The sequence below is a fragment of the Diadema setosum genome, chromosome 9, assembly GCF_964275005.1.
Source record: "Diadema setosum chromosome 9, eeDiaSeto1, whole genome shotgun sequence".
NCBI lineage: Eukaryota > Metazoa > Echinodermata > Echinoidea > Diadematoida > Diadematidae > Diadema > Diadema setosum.
This window is the reverse complement of record NC_092693.1, coordinates 27429236-27449981: the sequence shown is the minus strand read 5'-3', so window position 1 is coordinate 27449981 and position 20746 is coordinate 27429236. Positions and strand designations below refer to the sequence as shown.

Sequence of the window (20746 nt, the reverse complement as noted above, 5' to 3'; positions counted from 1 at the left end):
ATGTACAGTGCATGCAGCTACAACCCATTATACATGTACAAACATACTTGGTACATGTCTCATGCTACATCTTGGTGCATGTTAACATTCCAGCTGTCATGCTCTATCTTAAAGAAATGATTGGTAATGCTGAAGGGGTTATGACATTCAACAGTTCTAGCCATACTCATTTCTTGTTTGCAGACACATTCTTTGGGTAAAAACTCAAGCCACATAAGAAGAAAACAAAAAGACTCTTTACCCACCAAGTGCACAGCAAATTAGAAGTAACCATTGCCACAATAGTAGAGCAGATAAGCCGAAAATTGTGCAAAATTTGACTAAAGCATGAAACTTTCACCAGTGTTAGCACATGTTATAAGATTCATTTTAAGATCGGGAGGTAAGTCTGAATTGACCTCTGATGACCTCCAAAGGTCAATGACCTCAAAATTTGATAAAACTAGATATTATGCGTCATTGATGAATGTTAAAATGGTAATGATGTACTAAAAACTCATTTTTGTTACAGTGGAATTGTCTTCATGTTCCATAGAACCCTGACATGTTTCTACCTTTGACCTCTGATGACCTCCAGAGGTCAATGACCTCAAAATTTCAGAATATTGATATTTTGTCAATGATTAATGATAAACACGGCAATGATGTACTAAAACAATGTTGGTTTTTTTTTTTTTGGTATTTTTTTTTTCAGTAGAATTGCCTCAATGTTCCATCGATCCTTGACAGGTTTCTACCTTTGACCTCTGATGACCTCAAATTATCAGAATTTTGATATTTGGTGCAATAGGTTGATGATAAACATGATAACGATCATGTCTTAAAAATGTATTTGTGTTACAACTGAATCGCTTTCCTATTCCTCAGATCAAGGGAAATTATTTACATGTCTCTGCCTTTGACCTCCATGGACTGTGACAGGTCAATGACCTCAAAATATCAGAATATTGATATTTGACGTATATTCAATGGTTAACTGTATACCTGGTGGGCAATCATGCATTATGCTATTAATAGCATTTATGCTACAACAGAAGTGTCTTCTCATTCCACAGAACATTAGTCATTACCCTGTGTATATCCAACTTTGACATCTAAGGACATATGAGGTCAGATTTTTAGAATATAAAAATTTGTGTAGGATTACAAATACTGATGTTTGGCTTCATTGGTTTAATCCTAAAAGTTTAATCATTTACAAATCACGCCTTGACGTTATAATCAAAGCATATATGCATATTCCACAGAGCATTGGTTCATAGTAAAAGGTCTAAGGAATGTGAGCAGTCAATTACTTCAGAAATGAAGGGTTAGGGTTAGTGATGGCAGTGACCTCAAATACCGTAGAGACTATGTCCACCCTCCCCCCCCCCCAAAAAAAAAAAATACATCGGGACCCTCCGCAATGATATCTTTAAAAATATCGAATCACGTCAATCTAAATACAAATTCAGGGTATGAAACTGTAACTCATTGCCCCCACATTTTACAGGAAACCCCATTCAATTTGCTTCAGTGGTCAAAGAGAAATGAGGAATTTTGTAGAGGATGTCAGGAATCTCTTCTCTCCAAGTTCTATTGTATTCACACACAAGATGTATTTGTATAAATGTTTGAGTTTGTTTGTACAACACTTGTATATTTGTTTTGGTGTAGTGGTTGATTTGTAGTATAAGTTATTTCATAGTTTGTACTTTGTTTTGATGTTCATGACATCTTTATCTGTACATAATAGGAGCAGGGCCCCTTGGTAGAACAGTGAACCAACTGAAAGGGCTACCCTGCTAAAAGAATACTGAAATAAATAAATAAATAAAATCAAGATCATTGAAGTGCTAAACTTGGAAGAATCAGACTCATGACATGCTTTACAACAATCCACATTTCTCTGTGACCGCTTAACCAAATCGAATGGGGTTTACTGCAAAATAGAGCTAAAATTCTATATTTTAAGACCCTGAAGTAGCATTTTAGACAATTTAATCATATTGGGTGTTATCAATGCGAAAATCTGATTGTATTTTTTTTTTGGGGGGGGGGGACATACTGCATAATATTTATGTTTGGGTTAGTTATGCAGCCTAGCTTGCATGAAATTATGTGCAACATTATCCAATTTGCACTGGACAAAATTTGTACGCTTAAACATGGAAGGTGGGGAGAGGAGTACCATATTTTGGGTTGATGCTTAATAGTATGTGAACAGGCATATGGCAAAGTCCCTTGAACTGGATGAAAGGGTGAAAGATGCTAACCAGAAAACAACAGGCCCACCTCATCAGGTGTACGTCACAAGTCAAACAACTCAAGAGTCGTACAGCCCATGAGTTACGCAGCCCACGAGTCATACATCCTGTGACCTAAACACTAGATGAACAAGGTCCATGAGCTCAACATCAAATATAATAGGCCCACAAGCAGTGCGGTCCGCGAGCTCGACACTCAAGGAAAACTTTACCAACGGTATGAGATTAATATATATATTTCAGAGAGCTTAATCTATTCAGTGTATAGGTCTTGTGGACCCCCCCCCCCCCCATGTGTCGGACTCTTATGGGCCTGGTTTGCCTAAACTTAGTGTCAAGCTCATGGGCAATGCTACCTAGTTTCGAGCTCGTGGGCTGTATGGTTCCGATGAATGACTCATGGTCTTGGAGCATACAGTGACGTCATGGACCATCTGGAAACCGACATACTGTGAGGCCTAAAATGCATTCCACATGAAGTAATCCTGCGTCTTGCCATTGTCATCCAGTTTCTAGGTCATTAAGTCAGGCAACTTGGGGCATTTTTTTTTTTTTTTTTTTTGGATGATATCTTTAGGTACCTCACTTCCAAATAGGAGTGGAACTACTATTTGCTCTTATTATCTTCTTTATACTTGTTACTCCTTAACAATTGGGCCTGGCCAAGAGTTGTGCCCCCATGCCCAAATATTGCTTGTTTCCAATATGGCCGCCATCCAGTTTGCATCCAATGTGTGAATCAGGGTAATATGGCAGCGGGTACATCATCCGGTTAAAACTCTCTGCCTGCAAGTGATGATTCAGAGTAACCTCCTGCTGAAATTGGTCTAGATGTATACCCTCAATCTCTTTCAAAAACAGGGCAGCATCTGCGTCTTCAGTGAAGCACGCGATTGAGCTTACATTGCATAGATCGGCACACAGATCTCCACCACGACTAAACTGGACATCCTGAGGTCAGACCAGCGTTCTTCCAGGTGCACAGCCACTAGCTGTATGCGATCATCAGAGTCTTCCATTGGCAATATCTAAACAGTTTGGGTGAAGGCAAGCTTGTCTCTATGATGGGTGCATTACACATAGAGTACAGGATGCACCAGATGATAAGAAAGTTTCTTATTGACTCGCGGGATAGGCTACAATCCTTTCTCTGGCAAAGGTTCTGAATTATCGGATCATGCTCAGTCTGCACACAGTGAGCTGAACACCATATCAAGTATACGTGTGCAATGATTGTGTGTAATGATATGGGAAAATGCATGGAGAAATCAAAATGTATATGTACATGTTTATGTATTTTACGTGGAATCAGTTCCCGTCTGTTGTCTTCATCAATCTTGCAATGTTGCTGTTTATTATTTTCTGTATTGCTGTATTGCATGTGGCCTATTGCAGGTGGCCTTCAATTTGTTTTTCACATTATATTGACATGTTTAACAGACTGTAACTCACCAAGATGCCTCTTGAAATGTTTTGAAAGACTTCCGCTTGATTTCACACGAGCGGATGATTATCAGTTGTCTTTCTGCTATCATCGTGTGTGAAACAAAGTATTGTTTCTCTTCAAAAGATAGTGTGCCAATTAATCTGCAATTACTGTTGGTGCTCTATATATGACATTCCAACCCACCTCCAGCCTAGACATCCGTAGGCGTTGTGGTGTAGAGCGGGATCTGAACATCTCTCATGAAGCGAGACTTCTCTTTTCTTTTCCCCACTAACAATGTGAAACAAAGTGTTGTTTCTCTTCAAAAGATAGCGTGCCAATTGATCTGTACTTAGGTTGGTGCTCTAAACAAGACATTCCAACCTACCTCCAGCTTAGATATCCGTAGGCATTGTGGTGTAGACAAGGTAGAGCGAGACTTCTCTTTTCTTTTCTCTTTCCCACTAACAAGTTTAGCAGGAAACACAGAAGCATTCGCACATACTGTTTACATTTCCCATCACATGCTTTGAATAGCGGAATTTTCATGTACACATTTTCCCTGGAATTTTGCCAAGAACTTTTCAATGCAATACATGTTCAAAAGAAACCATTTGGTTCATACATAATTTGATTAAAGGGGCCTACTTATCGGTTCAGTGTAATAATGTCAGAGGTAAAAATGTTAGAGGTAAAAAAGGCAGAAGTAAAAATGTCAGAAGTAAAAATGTCAGAGGTAAAACTGTCAGAGGTAAAAATGTCAGAAGTGAAAATGTTAGAGGTAAAAATGTCAGAGGTAATAATGCCAGAGGTAAAAATGTCAGAGGTAAAAATGTCAGAGGTTAAAAAAAAAAAAAAAAAAAATGCTGTAAAACCATGTTTATCATTAACTAATAACATCACAGATCAATATTAAGGTATTTTGAGGTCATTGACCTCTAAAGGTCATCAGAGGTCAAAGGTAGAAACCTGTCAATGCCCTGTGGAAACGGAAGATTTGTAGTACAAATGCATATTTAGTGCAGCGTAACCAAGATCTAGGCCTATCATTCACAAATGCCTCCAAACATCAATATTCTGATATTAAAGTTCATTGACCTCTGGAGGTCATCAGAGGTCAAATCAGACTTACCACCCGATCTTAAGATGAATCTTATGGTATGTACTAATACTGGTGAAAGTTTCATGCTTTAGTCAAATTTTGCACAATTCTCATGATTTTGAGGGCTTAACTGCTCTACTACAAGGATTAAGTTCACAGCAATGATATCAATGAATCATTCAGAGGCTATGCACTGCACACCTTCTCAGCAAGCATATAAAGGTCATACACAGCAAGCAACATATTCTTTAGGTAGGAATTTGCATGATTAATTTTTGGCACACAGACCAGTATCAGTGAATTCTTGATTGTTTCAAATGTTGCAAACTAGAATATTTCTATAACATTTTAATATCTCCCTGATAATTGGCATGTTATTACTTTCACGCTACTTCAGAAGAGTCCAAAATAACTACAACATGCAATATTCTACATTCACAGTGTGTGGTGTTCAAGGAGGTGTAGTTAACAAGCAGCAGCACATACCCCAGTCATTGAGGAAGCTGGCTATCTTGCGGTAAATGGAGTTGATAATGATGATGACAACGGCATACAGGATGCTTGGGATGAGGAGCACCAGACCCCCAACTGTTGTCTTGGCATCCACTTTTGTCATGAGGTAGTCCTCAAACCAGAAGAAAGCGAGCATCATGAGGAATGCAAGGCAGAGGAAGACCATAATGATAGGGGCAGAGACACCATACTTCTTGTAGTTGCGTTTGGACTCTGGGTAGTGTGGCTCACGGCGCCCCGTGACAGGGTTAGTGGTGATAGCACCATGGTACTCAGCTCGTGGCTCCTCAAACTTCACCATGCCTGCCGGTGCAAGGGTTAGTAATAATTCATGTATAGTATGCTTCTTTTTTACATCACCTCATACTTGCTCTGAACTCAATTGTCATTTCCTGCTTAAACCACTGAGATCAAACATACATCTTCAAAACAATAACATTTCTCCTTTTATTAGGTTGAAAAAAAGTGCAAAGTTATAGATGACACTCTTTAAGCCCTGAAATCAAATTGAATCACTCTGATCACAGACAATCATGTGTTGAGCACAATACATTTCTTCATCAGAATCAGCAGTATTCACTTATAACTTCATGTCAAGAAGCCATCTTGAGCACTAACCGTAAGTGCCCCACTTGAATGCCATCACATTGCACTTCCTCTTCCAGGCTTCCAGGAAGATGGTGGTCCACAGTAGGTTGAAGATGGCAAAAAAGGCATATCCATGAGGGAGGTGGCCAACAAATGTGTCCAGCAGGAAGTAGACCAGGCCCACTGCTGCCGGAAGGAACAGGGCCTTGGTGTAGAACCCAAGGAAGGAGAAGTAGATGCCTATCTTCTCACCAAAGTAGTCGCGGATCATTTCTGTCAAAAGATATTTGAGATAAAGGTTTGCATTTACAAACAAGGAAGAATGTAGAAATATGGATACATTTATGAATACACCAACAATTAATCACTATCTAACATTCAAACAAACTAACAAACAAACAAATGAAACGGACATGAAGTTTATCTTTACATGTTTTGCACTTTATAACCTGAGACAATAATAATGGTACTATTATCATCATTATTATTATTATTATTATTATTATTATTATTATTATTATCATCATCATCATCATTATTATTATCATCATCATCATCATTATTATTATCATCAACATTATTATCATAATTATTATCATCATCATTATCAATATAATCATTATTATTAACCGGAGGGCCAAACCCCAAAAATTTGCTTACTTTTCGAGTTCCACTCTCTCTACAAACTAAGCAGACCATGCTTATTTTAAAGTTTTAATTGTAACAAATAACATTCTACTGGTCTACCTCAAATAATTTGTTGCGAAAGCCGTCATATTTACTGAATTTGTCATTTGAAAGATCAGATCATCTGATTTCATCAAATTTGATGTCATATGAAAGAGAATAAAATTTTCTACAAGTTGATATCATTTTCATGGGTTATTGTGATGAACTAGATTTAAATTTTAAGGAAAAAAAAACTGTTTTGATATTTTTCTGAAAAAAGGAAAATCATCAAAATGTTTGATTCAGCATAAGTCACAGAAAGACTGATGGATTATCTTGAAACGTTTCAAGAATTTTGTTTGACATATGATTAATATTTGGAGAAAATTAGGGGTCAGTACCATTTTCCGTTCAGGAGTATAAGGTCTCAAACTTGAAAACTCATTTTATGTAAAAATGGCCACTTTAGTTGTGACAAGACCTTGTTGGTCGTACAAAGTCTGCGTTTGCCAAGTCTATTCCACGCACCACTGGCACTGCTACTGTAAGCACTATTTGGGCACCCGTCCCGCTTCATCATGAATATTCATCATCTACATGTATCCGTAATACCATGGAAATACATGATTTTTACATTTCCCGGCAGCGTTTTTACATTTCCCGACAAAACTGAACATTTTTCCATCTCCCGGCAAGGCGTTTTAACATCCCCCGTTGATGCAATTTTTCGAGACTTTTTATATTTCCCGGCAATGCGTTTTTACATTCTATGGCACGTATCCAGCGTTCTGCCATTTACTAGTACAGTATCTTACTGCTTGATGAATATTCATGATGAAGCGGGACGGGTGCCCAAATAGTGCTTACCGCGCATCAGTGCCACTGGTGCATGTAGTAGTCTTGGCAAACGCAGACTTTTTCTTCGACAAACAAGGGTTTGTGCCTACAAACTAACTTTTCATACCAAGTGGTAGCTCAGGTGATGCTGATCGCTATTATTTTAAAGTAGATTGTTCTGAAGCAGATGAGATGAAGCAAAAAATATTTTTCAAATAGAGGTAGAAGCTTGAAACTTGGCACCAACCTTGCTATAGAAAGTTTAAGACAAAATTTAGATCAATCACTCAAAAAATTCAAGATTGCAGGCTATCAATTTGAAAGCTGACTTAGTGTATTGCGCCAAAGTAAATTATGTATTATTTCGATTTTGATACAATTTTGTCTATTTTGCTGTCTATTTATATGTTTTTATATATTCTGAACATTGTAATGCTATTTTAAACCGTCTTAGGTTTTTATGGAGACATTTTTCAGAATGCACCATGAATATTTCTCTAAGGAAAATATAATGAAATTCAAAAATGTTTATAAAAACCATGTAGAAATTAACATCTTTACCATATAATTAACATTTTGGAGAGGTCAGTATTGTATTTGGTTCAGGAGTTATAATGTCTAAAACCTGAAAACTCATTTTACATAATATCATATATTTACACGCATCTGTTCCAAAAGACTTCACAGAGGGTCAAATCCAAAATCGTGCTTACCTTTTCGAGTTCCACTCTCTCTATAAAGAAGACCATGCATATTTTCAACATTTAAACATACTAAGCAATGTTCCATAAGTAGATTTGTTGCAAAAACCTCCAAAGTACAGATGCGGTCGAATAGGGCCACCATTTTTATTGAATTTAACATTTCAAATATAAAATTTGATAGAAACATTGGATTGCAACAAATTTGATGTCATAATTTATGAAGGAGAGTAAAACTTCCTAAAAGTTGATACCACTTTAGCTGGGTATTGTGATAAATGGGGGGGGGGGGAGAAAATCCATATTTTCGTATTGTTTTGAAAAAAAGGAAGAAATATAAAAATGCATGATTTAGTATCTATCAAAGAAGAACTGAAGGATTATTTTGAAACCTGAGATTGCGATTTACTGAGACACAATTCATATTTATGGAATTACAGGCAATATCATATACTGTTGACAAGTTAACATCTCAAACTTCAAAAAATTATATTTATGCATTTGCATACAATGTATTTACATGGCCACATGTAATACTGTAATGGTCTAGTGACTTGCAAGTGCCTGCAAACTAACTTTTCATGCCAAGTGGTAGGTGACGCTGGTCGCTATTACTGTAGTATTTCATAGCAGATTGTTCTGAGGCAGATAAGATTGAACAGAAAGTATCTTCCAAAAAGAGATAGAAGCTTGGAATTTGGCACAAATATTGCCAATGTGTCATATTTTGCAACAAAAATAGTATCCACACAAAATTCAAGATGGCGGTAATTAATCCAGGTTGCCGTTAAAGGCATTATTTACCATTAGTGTACGTGAAACAAAAACCCAGCTTTAGTTCCTCAAAATAGTTCTAAAATGGGATAGACGAACTAATGTACAAACTTGAATCAGTATAATTAATGCTAAATATTGTTAGATATACAAAATAGATCTGATAAAAATGTTTTTTATATCAAACTGTCAACAGTTATTATGGTTATGGTTTATTGAAAAGAAATGGTGATATCTCCATATGTTTTAGGCTTTATTACAAAATATTTTACATGGTAGGATGTTTTGTGATACAACTAACCTATATAGCTACACATATAAATCAAATGTGATATCTCTCCCAATGGTAAACAATACCTTTAGCGTGTTGCATCAAAGTTAAATCTCAACTTATAATTTGACATTTTTTAACCTTCTTATTTTGTTGTCTATCATACAATACATCCGAACAATATTGTGATAGCGTGAACCATGTTGAGGGTCTTTTTTTTTTTTGGGGGGGGGGGGGGTGGGGGGGTGGGGGGGTGGGGCTCATTCCAGTGTTTGGGTAAGGCCCGATCTTTAATAAAAAACTAAAAAAAAGAAATGCTTCTGTACCAAATTTGCTCTTAAATGTGTTGTACGAAATTACTTTTCAGTATATTGTTCAAATAGAACTGTCCAAATTGATTATATTATTTGTGCTGTATATTCACATGTACAAACAAGCATGCTGAAGCTGTATTTACTATTATCACATTTTTCTTACATTGTTTTTAGGCTGATTTCATGCAGGTTATAGCGTCACAATAATGATCTGAACTGGTGCCATTGGTAGATGTTTTCCCGTATTAAATATCAGGATCACTCGAGAGTGAAAATGTTCATTTTTCATTCATTTTAGAGTGACCTCAGGGATCACTCGAAGAGTGACAAGTGATCCCTGAGGCCACTCTAAAATGAGTGAAAATGAACATTTTTCACATTAATTGTTTTCTGTTATTCACTCCTTCAAAAGTGAAAACTTTCACTCGATTTTTTTTTCTTTTTTTGGAGAGTAGAAGATCACTGGTTTTAAAAATGTCTCAATAAAAACCTAAGATGGTTTAAAATACAAATGTAGCATTATAATGTTCAGAATGTATAAAAACACATAAATAGACTGCAAAATATGCAAAATTGTATCAAAATCAAAATAATACATTTACTTTGGTGCAATACACTACGTCAACGTTGATGGCCGCCATTTTGAATTTTTTGAGTGGTTGATCTAAATGTTGTCTTTGAACTATCTATAGCAAGATTGGTGTCAAGTTTCAAGCTTCTACATTTGCTTCATCTCATCTGCTTCAGAACAATCTACTTTGAAATAATAGCGATCAGCGTCACCTGAGCTACCACTTGGTATGAAAAGTTAGTTTGCAGGCACAAACCCTTGTTTGTCGAAGAAAAAGTCTGCGTTTGCCAAGACTACTACACGCACCAGTGGCACTGGCGCCTGTAGCATGAGTGCCAGTGGTGCTTGTAGACTTTGTACGACCAACAAGGTCTTGTCACAACTAAAGTGGCCATTTTTACATAAAATGAGTTTTCAAGTTTGAGACATTATAACTCCTGAACCAAAAATGGTACTGACCCCTAATTTTCTCCAATTAATCGTATGTCAAACAAAATTCTTGGAACGTTTCAAGACAATCCTTCAATCTTTCTCTGATTTATGCTGAATCAAGCATTTTCATGATATCCTTTTTTTCAGAAAAATATCAAAAAAATTAGTTGTTTTTTTTTCCTTAAAATCTCAATCTAGTTATCACAATAACCCACAAAAATGGTATCAACTAGTAGAAAATTTTATTCTCTTTCATATGACATCAAATTTGTTGAAATCTGATGTTTCTATCAAATTCTATCTTTCAAATAACAAATTCAGTAAATATGGCGGCTGTCTTGGACGCCATCTTGGATTTGGAGGCTTTTGCAACAATTTTTTCGAGGTTAACCAGTGGAATTTTGTTTGTTACAATTAAAGCTTAAAAATAAGCATGGTCTACTTAGTTTGTAGAGGGAGTGGAACTCGACCTCTGTTTTTAGCTTTCGGCCCCACGTTTATATTGTTTCATGCCCTACGAACACTCAGACTGAGTGGTAAATGGCATTATAAATACCCCTGTTATTATTAGTTAATTATTATTATTATCATCATTATCATTATCATTATTTATTTATTATTATTATTATTATTATTATCATCATTATTATTATTTATTATTATTATTATCATTATTATTATTACAAGTCTTGTGTGTACACTGGTGCTGTGCCATGAATAGCTCAGTATACTACAAATAAAGTTTTGTTTTAACTGTTAACCATGGGTAACCAATGTACAATGTGTCTCACATTAGAATTAAGCATTACCTCTGTATTTTCAGAGACACAGAAATGAGAATAACTTTTGTTGTTGTACTTACTACCGTATATACTAAATTCTTTACACTAATGCTAGAACAGACATACATTTTGTATAAATCCTAGATCAGATATAAAACATTCTTTGGGAAATTCATCATGAACAGTCTTGCCTAGTACATCTATTCAATCTTAGTATTGTCACCAAACAGATGGCACTGGATCCATCCCAGTTAAAATGGTGGGAGCGTTTGTAGTTTAACATTTGTCATCATTTTCTTCAATTAAATACAAGAGTTGCATGCTATACATAATTTTACTCAACTCATCATAAGGTACATGGGCTGAACTTCATCTTTAGATATTCCAAGACTGAGGAATTGCCAATTTATACACATATACACACCCACAAAGATATACACACACACACAAAGATACACACACACAAAGATACACACACAATTTACTGGTAGAAATAATGAATATTATACTTCTCTCTAACAAATCACTACCATCAATGCCCTTTGCATGTTAAAAAAAAAAATAAAAATCATTTCCCACTTTGAATGAAGTGATTATCTCACTGATTAAAACACAACTACAACTATGCACACAAAAAGAAAAAAATCAACAACAACTGAAAAGTACATTTACCTATCTCATTGAGAGCTATTGACAAGTCTCTTGACAGACACAACTATAGACCATGTGATCAAATGCAAAACAAAATAAACCCATATATTGGCATAAGCAATGTATTACCACTGGACCAGTGTGTAAAGAATGCATTGAAACACACATTTTTAAGCATGCCTGTACTGCACTCTACACCACACTGGAATGTATAAACATGTGTACTAACTGACAATATTGACACAAGGTATCACAGACAAACATTGCCTGTGTTCACCTCCCTTCCTTTGGTTACATGCTATCAAGAATTAAAGACTAAAACAAACATCATCCTATTTACTCAGAGACTGATCAGACACTTGGGTGTGTATACTTAATTGCTATCAAAGTGAGACAGAAATCAACAGATTTAACAAAACACAAAAGATCATTCTGATTAAACTTTACACATACCAACATTTGAAACACTTGTGACTGCGGTCAATATCCATGATCTTGAGTAAATGTTTCATCAATCAAGGATTTTCTCTCAGTCAAAAAACATTAACTGACAACAACATGATTTGTTTTCCTCACTTAATGGATTTTAATAAGGCTGGTCTTACAAGACTTATGACTGACACATAGAAAAATTGTACACAATACAACTTCCCTTGACAATCAACATTGTTAACGTTTGACCAACAACACTTTCTCATCAGTTGTCAAATGCAAACAAACAAAATATATTCCTACACACTTCATACAAAAATTAAATGCAAAAGAATGCCAAAAATGAAATGAATCAATACTGATACCAGTATGAATTATCAACTTGATAATGCACAGTCAAGAGACAGGGGCGGATCTAGCTTTTTTCCAAGGAGGGGGTTTCAGGGGCTGAACTGGGTTGGATCAATTAATCAATCAATCAATCATTAAATCAATCAATCAATCAATCAATCAATCATTCAATCAATCAATCAGTCAGTCACAATTAAATGCATGTTTAAAGTGGCAGATAGACATATGGAATATCACCTCCTCCCCCCCCCCCCCCCACCAAAATGGCCACTGCTCTCTTCCCTTGTTGTTTCCACCACCAGCCCCTTTACTCCTTTCTTCTTAGGGTAATTTACTCTAAAAATGCATTTAAAACACTCATATACATGTATTTGAAATTAATAAACTTTTATTTCCTCTTTAAAAGTGACACAATCGGTGTACAACAGGATGCTTTTTTTTTGGGGGGGGGATATCTGAGCAAGGTGAAAAGAGAAATAAAATGACAAAATTATAATGCTAAAAAATGTTCTGCTTTAACTTCTACTCATGTCCTTTCGTTAGTCCCTGGACTTCCATTTCAAGCCTCGTTCTTGATTGTTCTTGATTGTCAGAGTTGCTCGATTGCCTGACTGGTTGATTGACTGGTTGATTGACTGATCAATGTTTGAAAAACTGATTTATTTGTTAATTTATTCATTCAATCAGTCGGTCGATTAATTATTTCAATGACTGAAAAGTAATTGATTATTGGGTTGATTCACTGATTGATTGAACGACTCAACGACTGGCTAACTGATATATTGGTTGATGTATTGATGGGTTGATTGATTGATTGATTGATTGATTGATTGATTGATTGATTTATCAATTGGTCAGTCAATTGACTGATTAATGGGATGAATGATTTGAATGTTGATTAATTTGGTACCACTACCACATTAATGAATAACTGGCATATGGTATTGATGTGTCCGTGTATTGTGAAAACTGTGCTTTAAAGATCTTGAAGTACACACTCTAATTCTCACCAATTAATTTAGAAATGAAATCATTAAACTTACGATAAAGCTGACAAAAAAATCTCAGACTATCATAACATAACGCTTTAAGCAAAAGAGCAATTTATTTGAATGGGAGCACTTATTTGGACTGCTGGCTGAATTTCCCATCTTCTTTCAATTTGGTGCAAGTCATTTTTCACACTCTGGACAAAGAGCATCAGTGTTCAGCCAAGCGTGAACAAAAATTAGTTTTGTTGATTGCACTTGATAGATGAGACTATTGGGCATCCATAAATATATATATAAATAGACAATTTTTTTAAAAGTGTAACTTTTTTTTTTCTGGTACGCTCTGTAGAGCATTTAAAATTTCTAGGGAATTAAACATAGTAAAAAAAAATCACTGCGAAGGACTATGATCATAACTAATGCAAACTATTCATTTTACTATAAGTACGGACAAAGCAAGCGAGCCACTCTCACTTTGCCATTCGTCTGAAATGTATTCATTAAAAGTTAAAACGTAATCGCATTGTTCGAGCAATAAAAATTATTTTTATATTAATACAAATCATAGAAGAAAAGGAAAAATAAAGGGTTTACTAAAGTTATGTTCCACGGGGCACACTCGAGGACGCGAGGCTACCATCTTGATATACACTAAATTTACTCATAAGTAAATATTAGTGTATAGATATAATGTTTATTGTGAGTGTATTATAATTTTTGCCCCGTTACGAGCGAAAACTTTGCATTTTTAGACAAGAAATTGACAATTTTTAGACAAGAAAAGTACCTTTATGTTCATTTTGGTTATAAAATAATTGATGGATTATTTGTTGTTTGTGTGTTCATTTTTTTCTTTTTTTTTTTTACTTGGCAGCCCAAGGGGAGGGTTTAAACCCCCAAACCCCCCCCCCCCCCCCATAGATCCGCCACTGAGAGACAAAGCTGTTTCTGCTCCTCTTACATTCTTTTGGACAGAGACATTCAAACTGTACATTCCAGATGCAAACATATACAAATCAACATCAGCCTTGTTTCATGCTTGTGCCTAGAAGAAAATCTGAAGCCTTGAATCACAGACTGCAGTCCTATGACATCTGTAGCCGTTATATTTGTGAGATAGACCAGCATGATGCATTTCGTGCACTGTATAAATATGAACCCTACATCTTCAGGTGTATCGAAATGTCCTTAATGCAGCTCTTCGCATTATAACAAAACTCTACCACCATTTAAGAAAACAAGTCGCCAAGTGTTTGCTATGAAGTCTGTGAACAATCCAGGGCTGCACACTAACCCATTGTTCTTTTCTACTGGTCCAACCTACCTGTCAGTCCAGTAGGTACCCAGTTTTTCCATTTTTTACTGGTCTGACAGTGATTTTTACTAGTCAGGGACTGTCGAACCAGTGCCAGTGTGGGGCATTGCATAATCAATGGAAAACAAACTACGCTCAAGCCCTATGCAGCAAGGAAGTAGCAATGCTTTCTTACCAATTGGTTGTGGCTGAAAATACTTGGAGTGTTTGTACCAGTGCTTCTCAAGAGATGTCAGCTCTACTGGTGTGTGCAGTGGGTAGAGTGCTTCAATCAAACCGCAGTTCAGCAACTTCGGAACTATGAATACAAAACACAGTGCACTCCCGTTACAACAAACATGATTTAATTAAATTTTAAAAACAAAGTAAAAATGTAGGTCCCAGAATTATCAAACTGAATAATAAAACCTATTTTATTTTCAAATCGACTAACCTTCCCAATAATGATCCTTATTTCATTTTCAGAATTACTGGCCTTCAGAACAACAAGCTGTAAAAGAATCCTAAACCCTCACTTTTCATGCATTCATTTTCAAACTTAGCAAAAAAGTACAGACTTTATGCTTTCTCTTTGATGTAAAATTTTAATGACAATAATGAGAGAGCCTTGAATCTACCATTGCTTTTCAGCGTATGAGAGCAGAATAAACAAGATATTATACACTTTGGTTTGCGTGTTATATACTTGACTTATTTGGTTATTAAACAAAATTTCAAAATGTCGAAAGAAAACAGCTGGCCCAAGGACTTCATTATAATGAGAGTGGCCTATAGAGTGATACTTCTCCTTTTCTGCACTTCATTTTTCCTGAAGGTACAGATGCAATGGCAACAACATTCAATAATTTTTATTATTCAGAGAAATTTTGATTACAAAATATGCAGTGTGCATTTACTATGACATCTTTATTTTACTATCAATCTTCAGAACCATGCTGACACTTTACATATGTAGAGAGGTAAAAGAGCCATGCAAAAGTTAAAAGACAAAAAAAAAAAAAAAAATGATTTACTTATTCGTTGCTCTGGGTAGAGATTCTGCTTCTTGGTCTCTGTGCCAGGAATATCCTGGGCCTTGGTGCTGCGAAGGTGGGTTAGGAGGTAGTAGATCACTCGCTGCTTCTCGCAGGTTGTTAGGAAGCATTTATCTGGATACGTTAATCAGAGTAATAAAAAAAAATATAAAGGTCATTATGATGGGGAAACAGCAGTAGAAAGTACACTGATATCAAGAAAACCATGTGAAATAAATAAAGAAAACAAAGGAAAAGTAACACTGACAGCACAGTGGAAACCATTTTTCAATTCATGGACAGCACTGCTATTCTAACAAGCACTGTTTTCACATATATCAGAACATTTTATGGGTAGACAACTTCCCCTACCCTCGCTGTCAAAATGATCCCTGTGCCCACGGCTAAACTCTCGCAGGGACCCGTCTTTGCACTTCTTCCGGAGGCAGATCTTCTCTGCCCCTTCCAGCAGGAGCTCCTTGGTGGCGCTGACCTGGAGGATGAAATCCTTGCCATTCTGTCCTCGTAAAGGATGCACTGACAGACCTCCACCACCTTCCCTTTCTGGTGCCTGCAGCAATGAGAGGCGATTACTTCATTTTTAGTCCATATAAATTCAAGCAAAATGAATGAGGATTTCTATATGATCAATGCCTCAGCCTGACATGCTCTTTCTCATACCTCGAACCCCTCCCCCCCCCCCCCCAAAAAAAATACACAAAAAAGATGCGATTTCTAGACACTACAAAAGTCATATTCTGAGACATAGACTAATTATCCCTGTTTGCACCAGAGTACCAATTTAGGGCAGGGGCAGTTTCATTCTTTGATGAAACTGCCCAATCAGATGTGAGAGTACTTGCATTTTCCATAACGTGTGCTAGTAATTCACTTTTATTTTGTTCTATAAGTACGACTAAGCACAAACACTCAATGCTATTTAGCTGTCTCATTGATAAACAAAACTGCCCTTGTAAATAGGCGCTTCACCGCAAACAGGGATGATGAGTCTATATCAATTAGAATGACCCAAAATTTCATTTATACATGCACCAGCTTGCATGATGTACAGCTTAATGGAAAGCTCCTTACTGTGTTATGGGTGACACCCCTCTTTCATACCCTCCCCTCCCTCACTCTGTTGCTGTGCAAAATCTCACACCTAGCTGCTCTTTGACCTTGACGTCTCTATAATGTAAGTAAACAAGCAATCTGCTATAGTAGGTAGATTCTAAGAGCTCTAATCTCATGAATGTCGGTAGTCAACATAAAAAATTTGTATTCCAAAGTTAAAACATAGTTGTAGGCCCACGTCTTGACCATTATCTTCAATACCTGTATTTAACCCCCCCCCCCCCCCAAAAAAAAAAAAGAACAACACATAGGCTACACACAAAACAAAACACACAGACACAGAAAACGATTGCCTATCATATGATGCAATGATGCAGATATTTTCTTGCCCCCCCCCCCCCAAAAAAAAAAAAAAGAAAAGAGAGAAATCTTCACTCACTACACTACTGTATAAAACCCTTGTGGCAGTTAGTGACCAGTGTTGCTGTGAGGGCCTAAAAGTTTGGTAACTGATCATCAAAATACAGAAATGTCACATAATTACTTTACATCACAGGAAATTGCATAAATGACTGGTGGCTGCCGGGTGCTGAAAATGCAAGGCTTGTACTTGTTTAAAGCCTCAATTTGATTACTCATACATGTATTTGATATTTGTATGTCCTTTATCTCCTTCACTTTCTCTTCCTTCCGCGCCTAGAGCACTCTGCAGAGTGGATTTGGCGCTATATACATCATATCATATCAATATCACTGTGCGATACAAAAATGTGTACTGCATAAGAAGGCTATAAGAAAGCTGTAAGGTAAAACTGTCAAAATTGCAAGCAATATGATTCATGATTTTTACACTCCTTTTCAGAAGGGCATATCAGTTGAGATTGCATACCAAATACAGAACATTTACACACAAACCTTGAGTACAGAAATTATCCAATTCTTTGTTGCCATGGTAGCACTTTTGTCAAACTCAATGATGCATATGGCATCATCATCATCACTCTCATCGCTATGATTGCAACATCCATCCGGACTGGCCGGGTTACTGATGTCCTGTATGCCAGGCTGATGAGCTTCATCCTCTTTTTGGATATCCGTCCTGGTTGGGGGGGAGTCGAGGCCAGCATCAGACCCAGCTTGTATTTGCTCATCAGTATCCATCTGAATACAAGCATTACAGCTTGTCAGCAATTCAGTAAATATGTCATTTTACAACTACAAAAATTACAAGATCCTTTATTCTTCCAACACCATTCATTTTGCAACCCCAGAACAGATTCAATACCAAAAAGGGGGAGGAGGAAAAAGACACACACACAAAAAAAAAAAAAAAAAAAAAATAGAAAGAAAAGAAGGGAGAGGATGAAGAGGAAGAAGAATAGGAAGGGGGGAGAAGGAGATGCTGTCGATTATGTGCCTAACTTTTCAAATCTACGCAGGTACTGCTTATAAATGTCAACCTATATTGGGATTGGGTTTTCTCCAAGGAACTGCATCATTGGTACAAACACAGGTCACCAGACTCTCTAAATATTGCATGAACAGACCTTCCAGATTATGAGCACTTGTTTACTATGGTTTTCAGCATTAGAAATGTTTGAACACAGAACAGAGTCCTACCTGATAGCAACTACTAAAGTAGAATCTAGGCGGAGGATGCAGCTATGGTCACACTAAACGTCTGACATGGGGAAACTGTGTCTTTTCTAAGACTCCTAAGAGATACACTGTGTACGTCTGATAAAAAGATGTGATACTGATGTTAAAGTAAATGGTAAAGAACATCCTGTCAAACTATCAGGAATCCCACTTTTTATGAATGAAGAAAGTTGGCAGCTTACTATATAGCTAGAGTCTGATGCATGTACTAAATTGTACTCTGTTTTGGAAAGGCAAATCTCCTTCAAGAAGATATTGTAAGTGTGCCCCCCTTCAATTTTGTAATGTAACTAAAGGCAACCTCCCCATCCTGGATCTGACCAGGACCCTGGCGAGGCTGGTGTTGAATAGTTGCCATACTTGGTATATTGATATTGATTGAGGAGGGCAACTAAATAGATAGAATGTCCAAGCTAACTTTAATCATGTTAATATAGACGGAACTCTTCCCAAAAATACTGCCCGGCGGCTGCCCGGTGCTGAAAATGCAAGGCTTGTAATACACTGGTTTGATACACTGACAGATCAAATCACCCAGTTTGACACACACGTACAGTGACACACCAACAAAACAAAAAACAAAACAAAACAAAACAAAACAAAACAAACAAAACGGCCAGAATGTTAAATTTCATACCATTGGACGAGACGCGTAGAGACCCAAAATGAGAACTTGAGAAGAAGCAAAGATGAATGAATGAAGCAACGCAACAGAGAACAAGTCCTTTTGAGGGGTAGGATCCCTAGGCCTATTTATCTATAGCCTTAGCCTAACGTTAGGCCTACCAGCACGGTACACGTATGGCGTACTACCGGTACTCTTATGTTCCAACCTGTCGATTTGTGGAATTAGGAATGCCAACAATGTCCAACAATAAACTCCTCTCTGCTCTGTGCACTAACAGGTTAGATTACAGACGTTTAAGACGCGCCCTGTCAACGGAAACCACTACCAATAGTACTATTTTGTAAGTAGTAAAAATCTCTAACGTTAGTAACGTAGAGCTAAGTGATACATTGACATGGTCAAGTCTGTAATAATTTTGTCAAATAAGTGATATTATTTGGGTAGCGGTCGTCGATTCAATTTCACGTCAGTGACGTAGCTAGTCAAAAACGGTAAATTTAATTTAGGGTGCGTTTGCAAACTTCGGTCTAACGTTAGCCCGACCACCAGACGCTTAAATACGCTGTGCGAATAAGCTTACAGCGACTGGGCTGTGTATAAGTCTAACGATATGTTAGATATCTCAGTAAAAATGAAATCACTTCCGTAAGAAATCCACTAGGGCCTAACAAGTTAGGACCTAACGTTAACATGTGCGAAGTGCAACACGGTGAAGCAGACAGCTGGCCGATCTGAGGAGCCACGGTCAGTTTTTTTACCACGTCATTAAAAGAATTTGAGAGCAAAGTCATTATATCGCATGACCCTAAACACTATTCCGTGATGATATACTGAATAAGGATACGAGATCGAGGGCGGGGTTATACGTAGCGGAACGTTCAGAGACCATCCAGCGCATTCGTCCAAATTCACGTTTGTCTGGCACGGGTGGGCGTCATGGAATTCATTCCCAGATCCCTTTTCAGCTCACTAATCTCAGCTCCGCCAGCGCAGCGGTTCGGCACGCTATGTACCCAACGTGAACGGTCGGCCGGAGACGAACAGCCATACTCATTAGCCATGTACGTAGCCCTACGCGTACTAGTATACGTCTACGCTCGCCTGACCAGACGGACGCCGTGCGTTCGAAGCATGGCGCGACACCTGTGTACATCTACTACCCTAGTGACGTGAAGCGTTCGAGCAGGGAGAGGTGGGAAGATCTTCCCACCTCCCTGGTTCGAGCATACCAGCTGGGTGTCGATTTGGCAGCACATGTTGGACACAAGGCCAAAGAACCTGTTTCAGATAATTATATCAGTGGTGTTTCTATGGGGAGAGTTAGTGCACTGCTAACAGTGCACTAACAACATTTCCGTTATGAAGTTCAGGCCCCCAAATTATCATCTATGCAGGGGTGGATCTA

The 20746-nt window shown here is 37.2% G+C and overlaps 1 protein-coding gene across 1 annotated transcript in view; it reads right to left on the bottom strand.

The window, feature by feature from the left end:
- LOC140232624 (anoctamin-10-like) overlaps nt 1-19444 on the bottom strand; it is a 32042-nt gene extending 12598 nt beyond the window's left edge. The window contains exons 1-7 of the mRNA XM_072312724.1: nt 19351-19444; nt 17970-18215; nt 16353-16551; nt 15981-16115; nt 15143-15265; nt 5906-6148; nt 5261-5590 (exon numbers count right to left, since the gene is read on the bottom strand). Coding sequence (XP_072168825.1) covers nt 5261-5590; nt 5906-6148; nt 15143-15265; nt 15981-16115; nt 16353-16551; nt 17970-18215; nt 19351-19353 — 1279 coding nt within the window. The 5' untranslated portion in view covers nt 19354-19444. The remainder of the gene's footprint in view (nt 1-5260; nt 5591-5905; nt 6149-15142; nt 15266-15980; nt 16116-16352; nt 16552-17969; nt 18216-19350) is intronic.
- Nucleotides 19445-20746: the final 1302 nt, after the last annotated feature.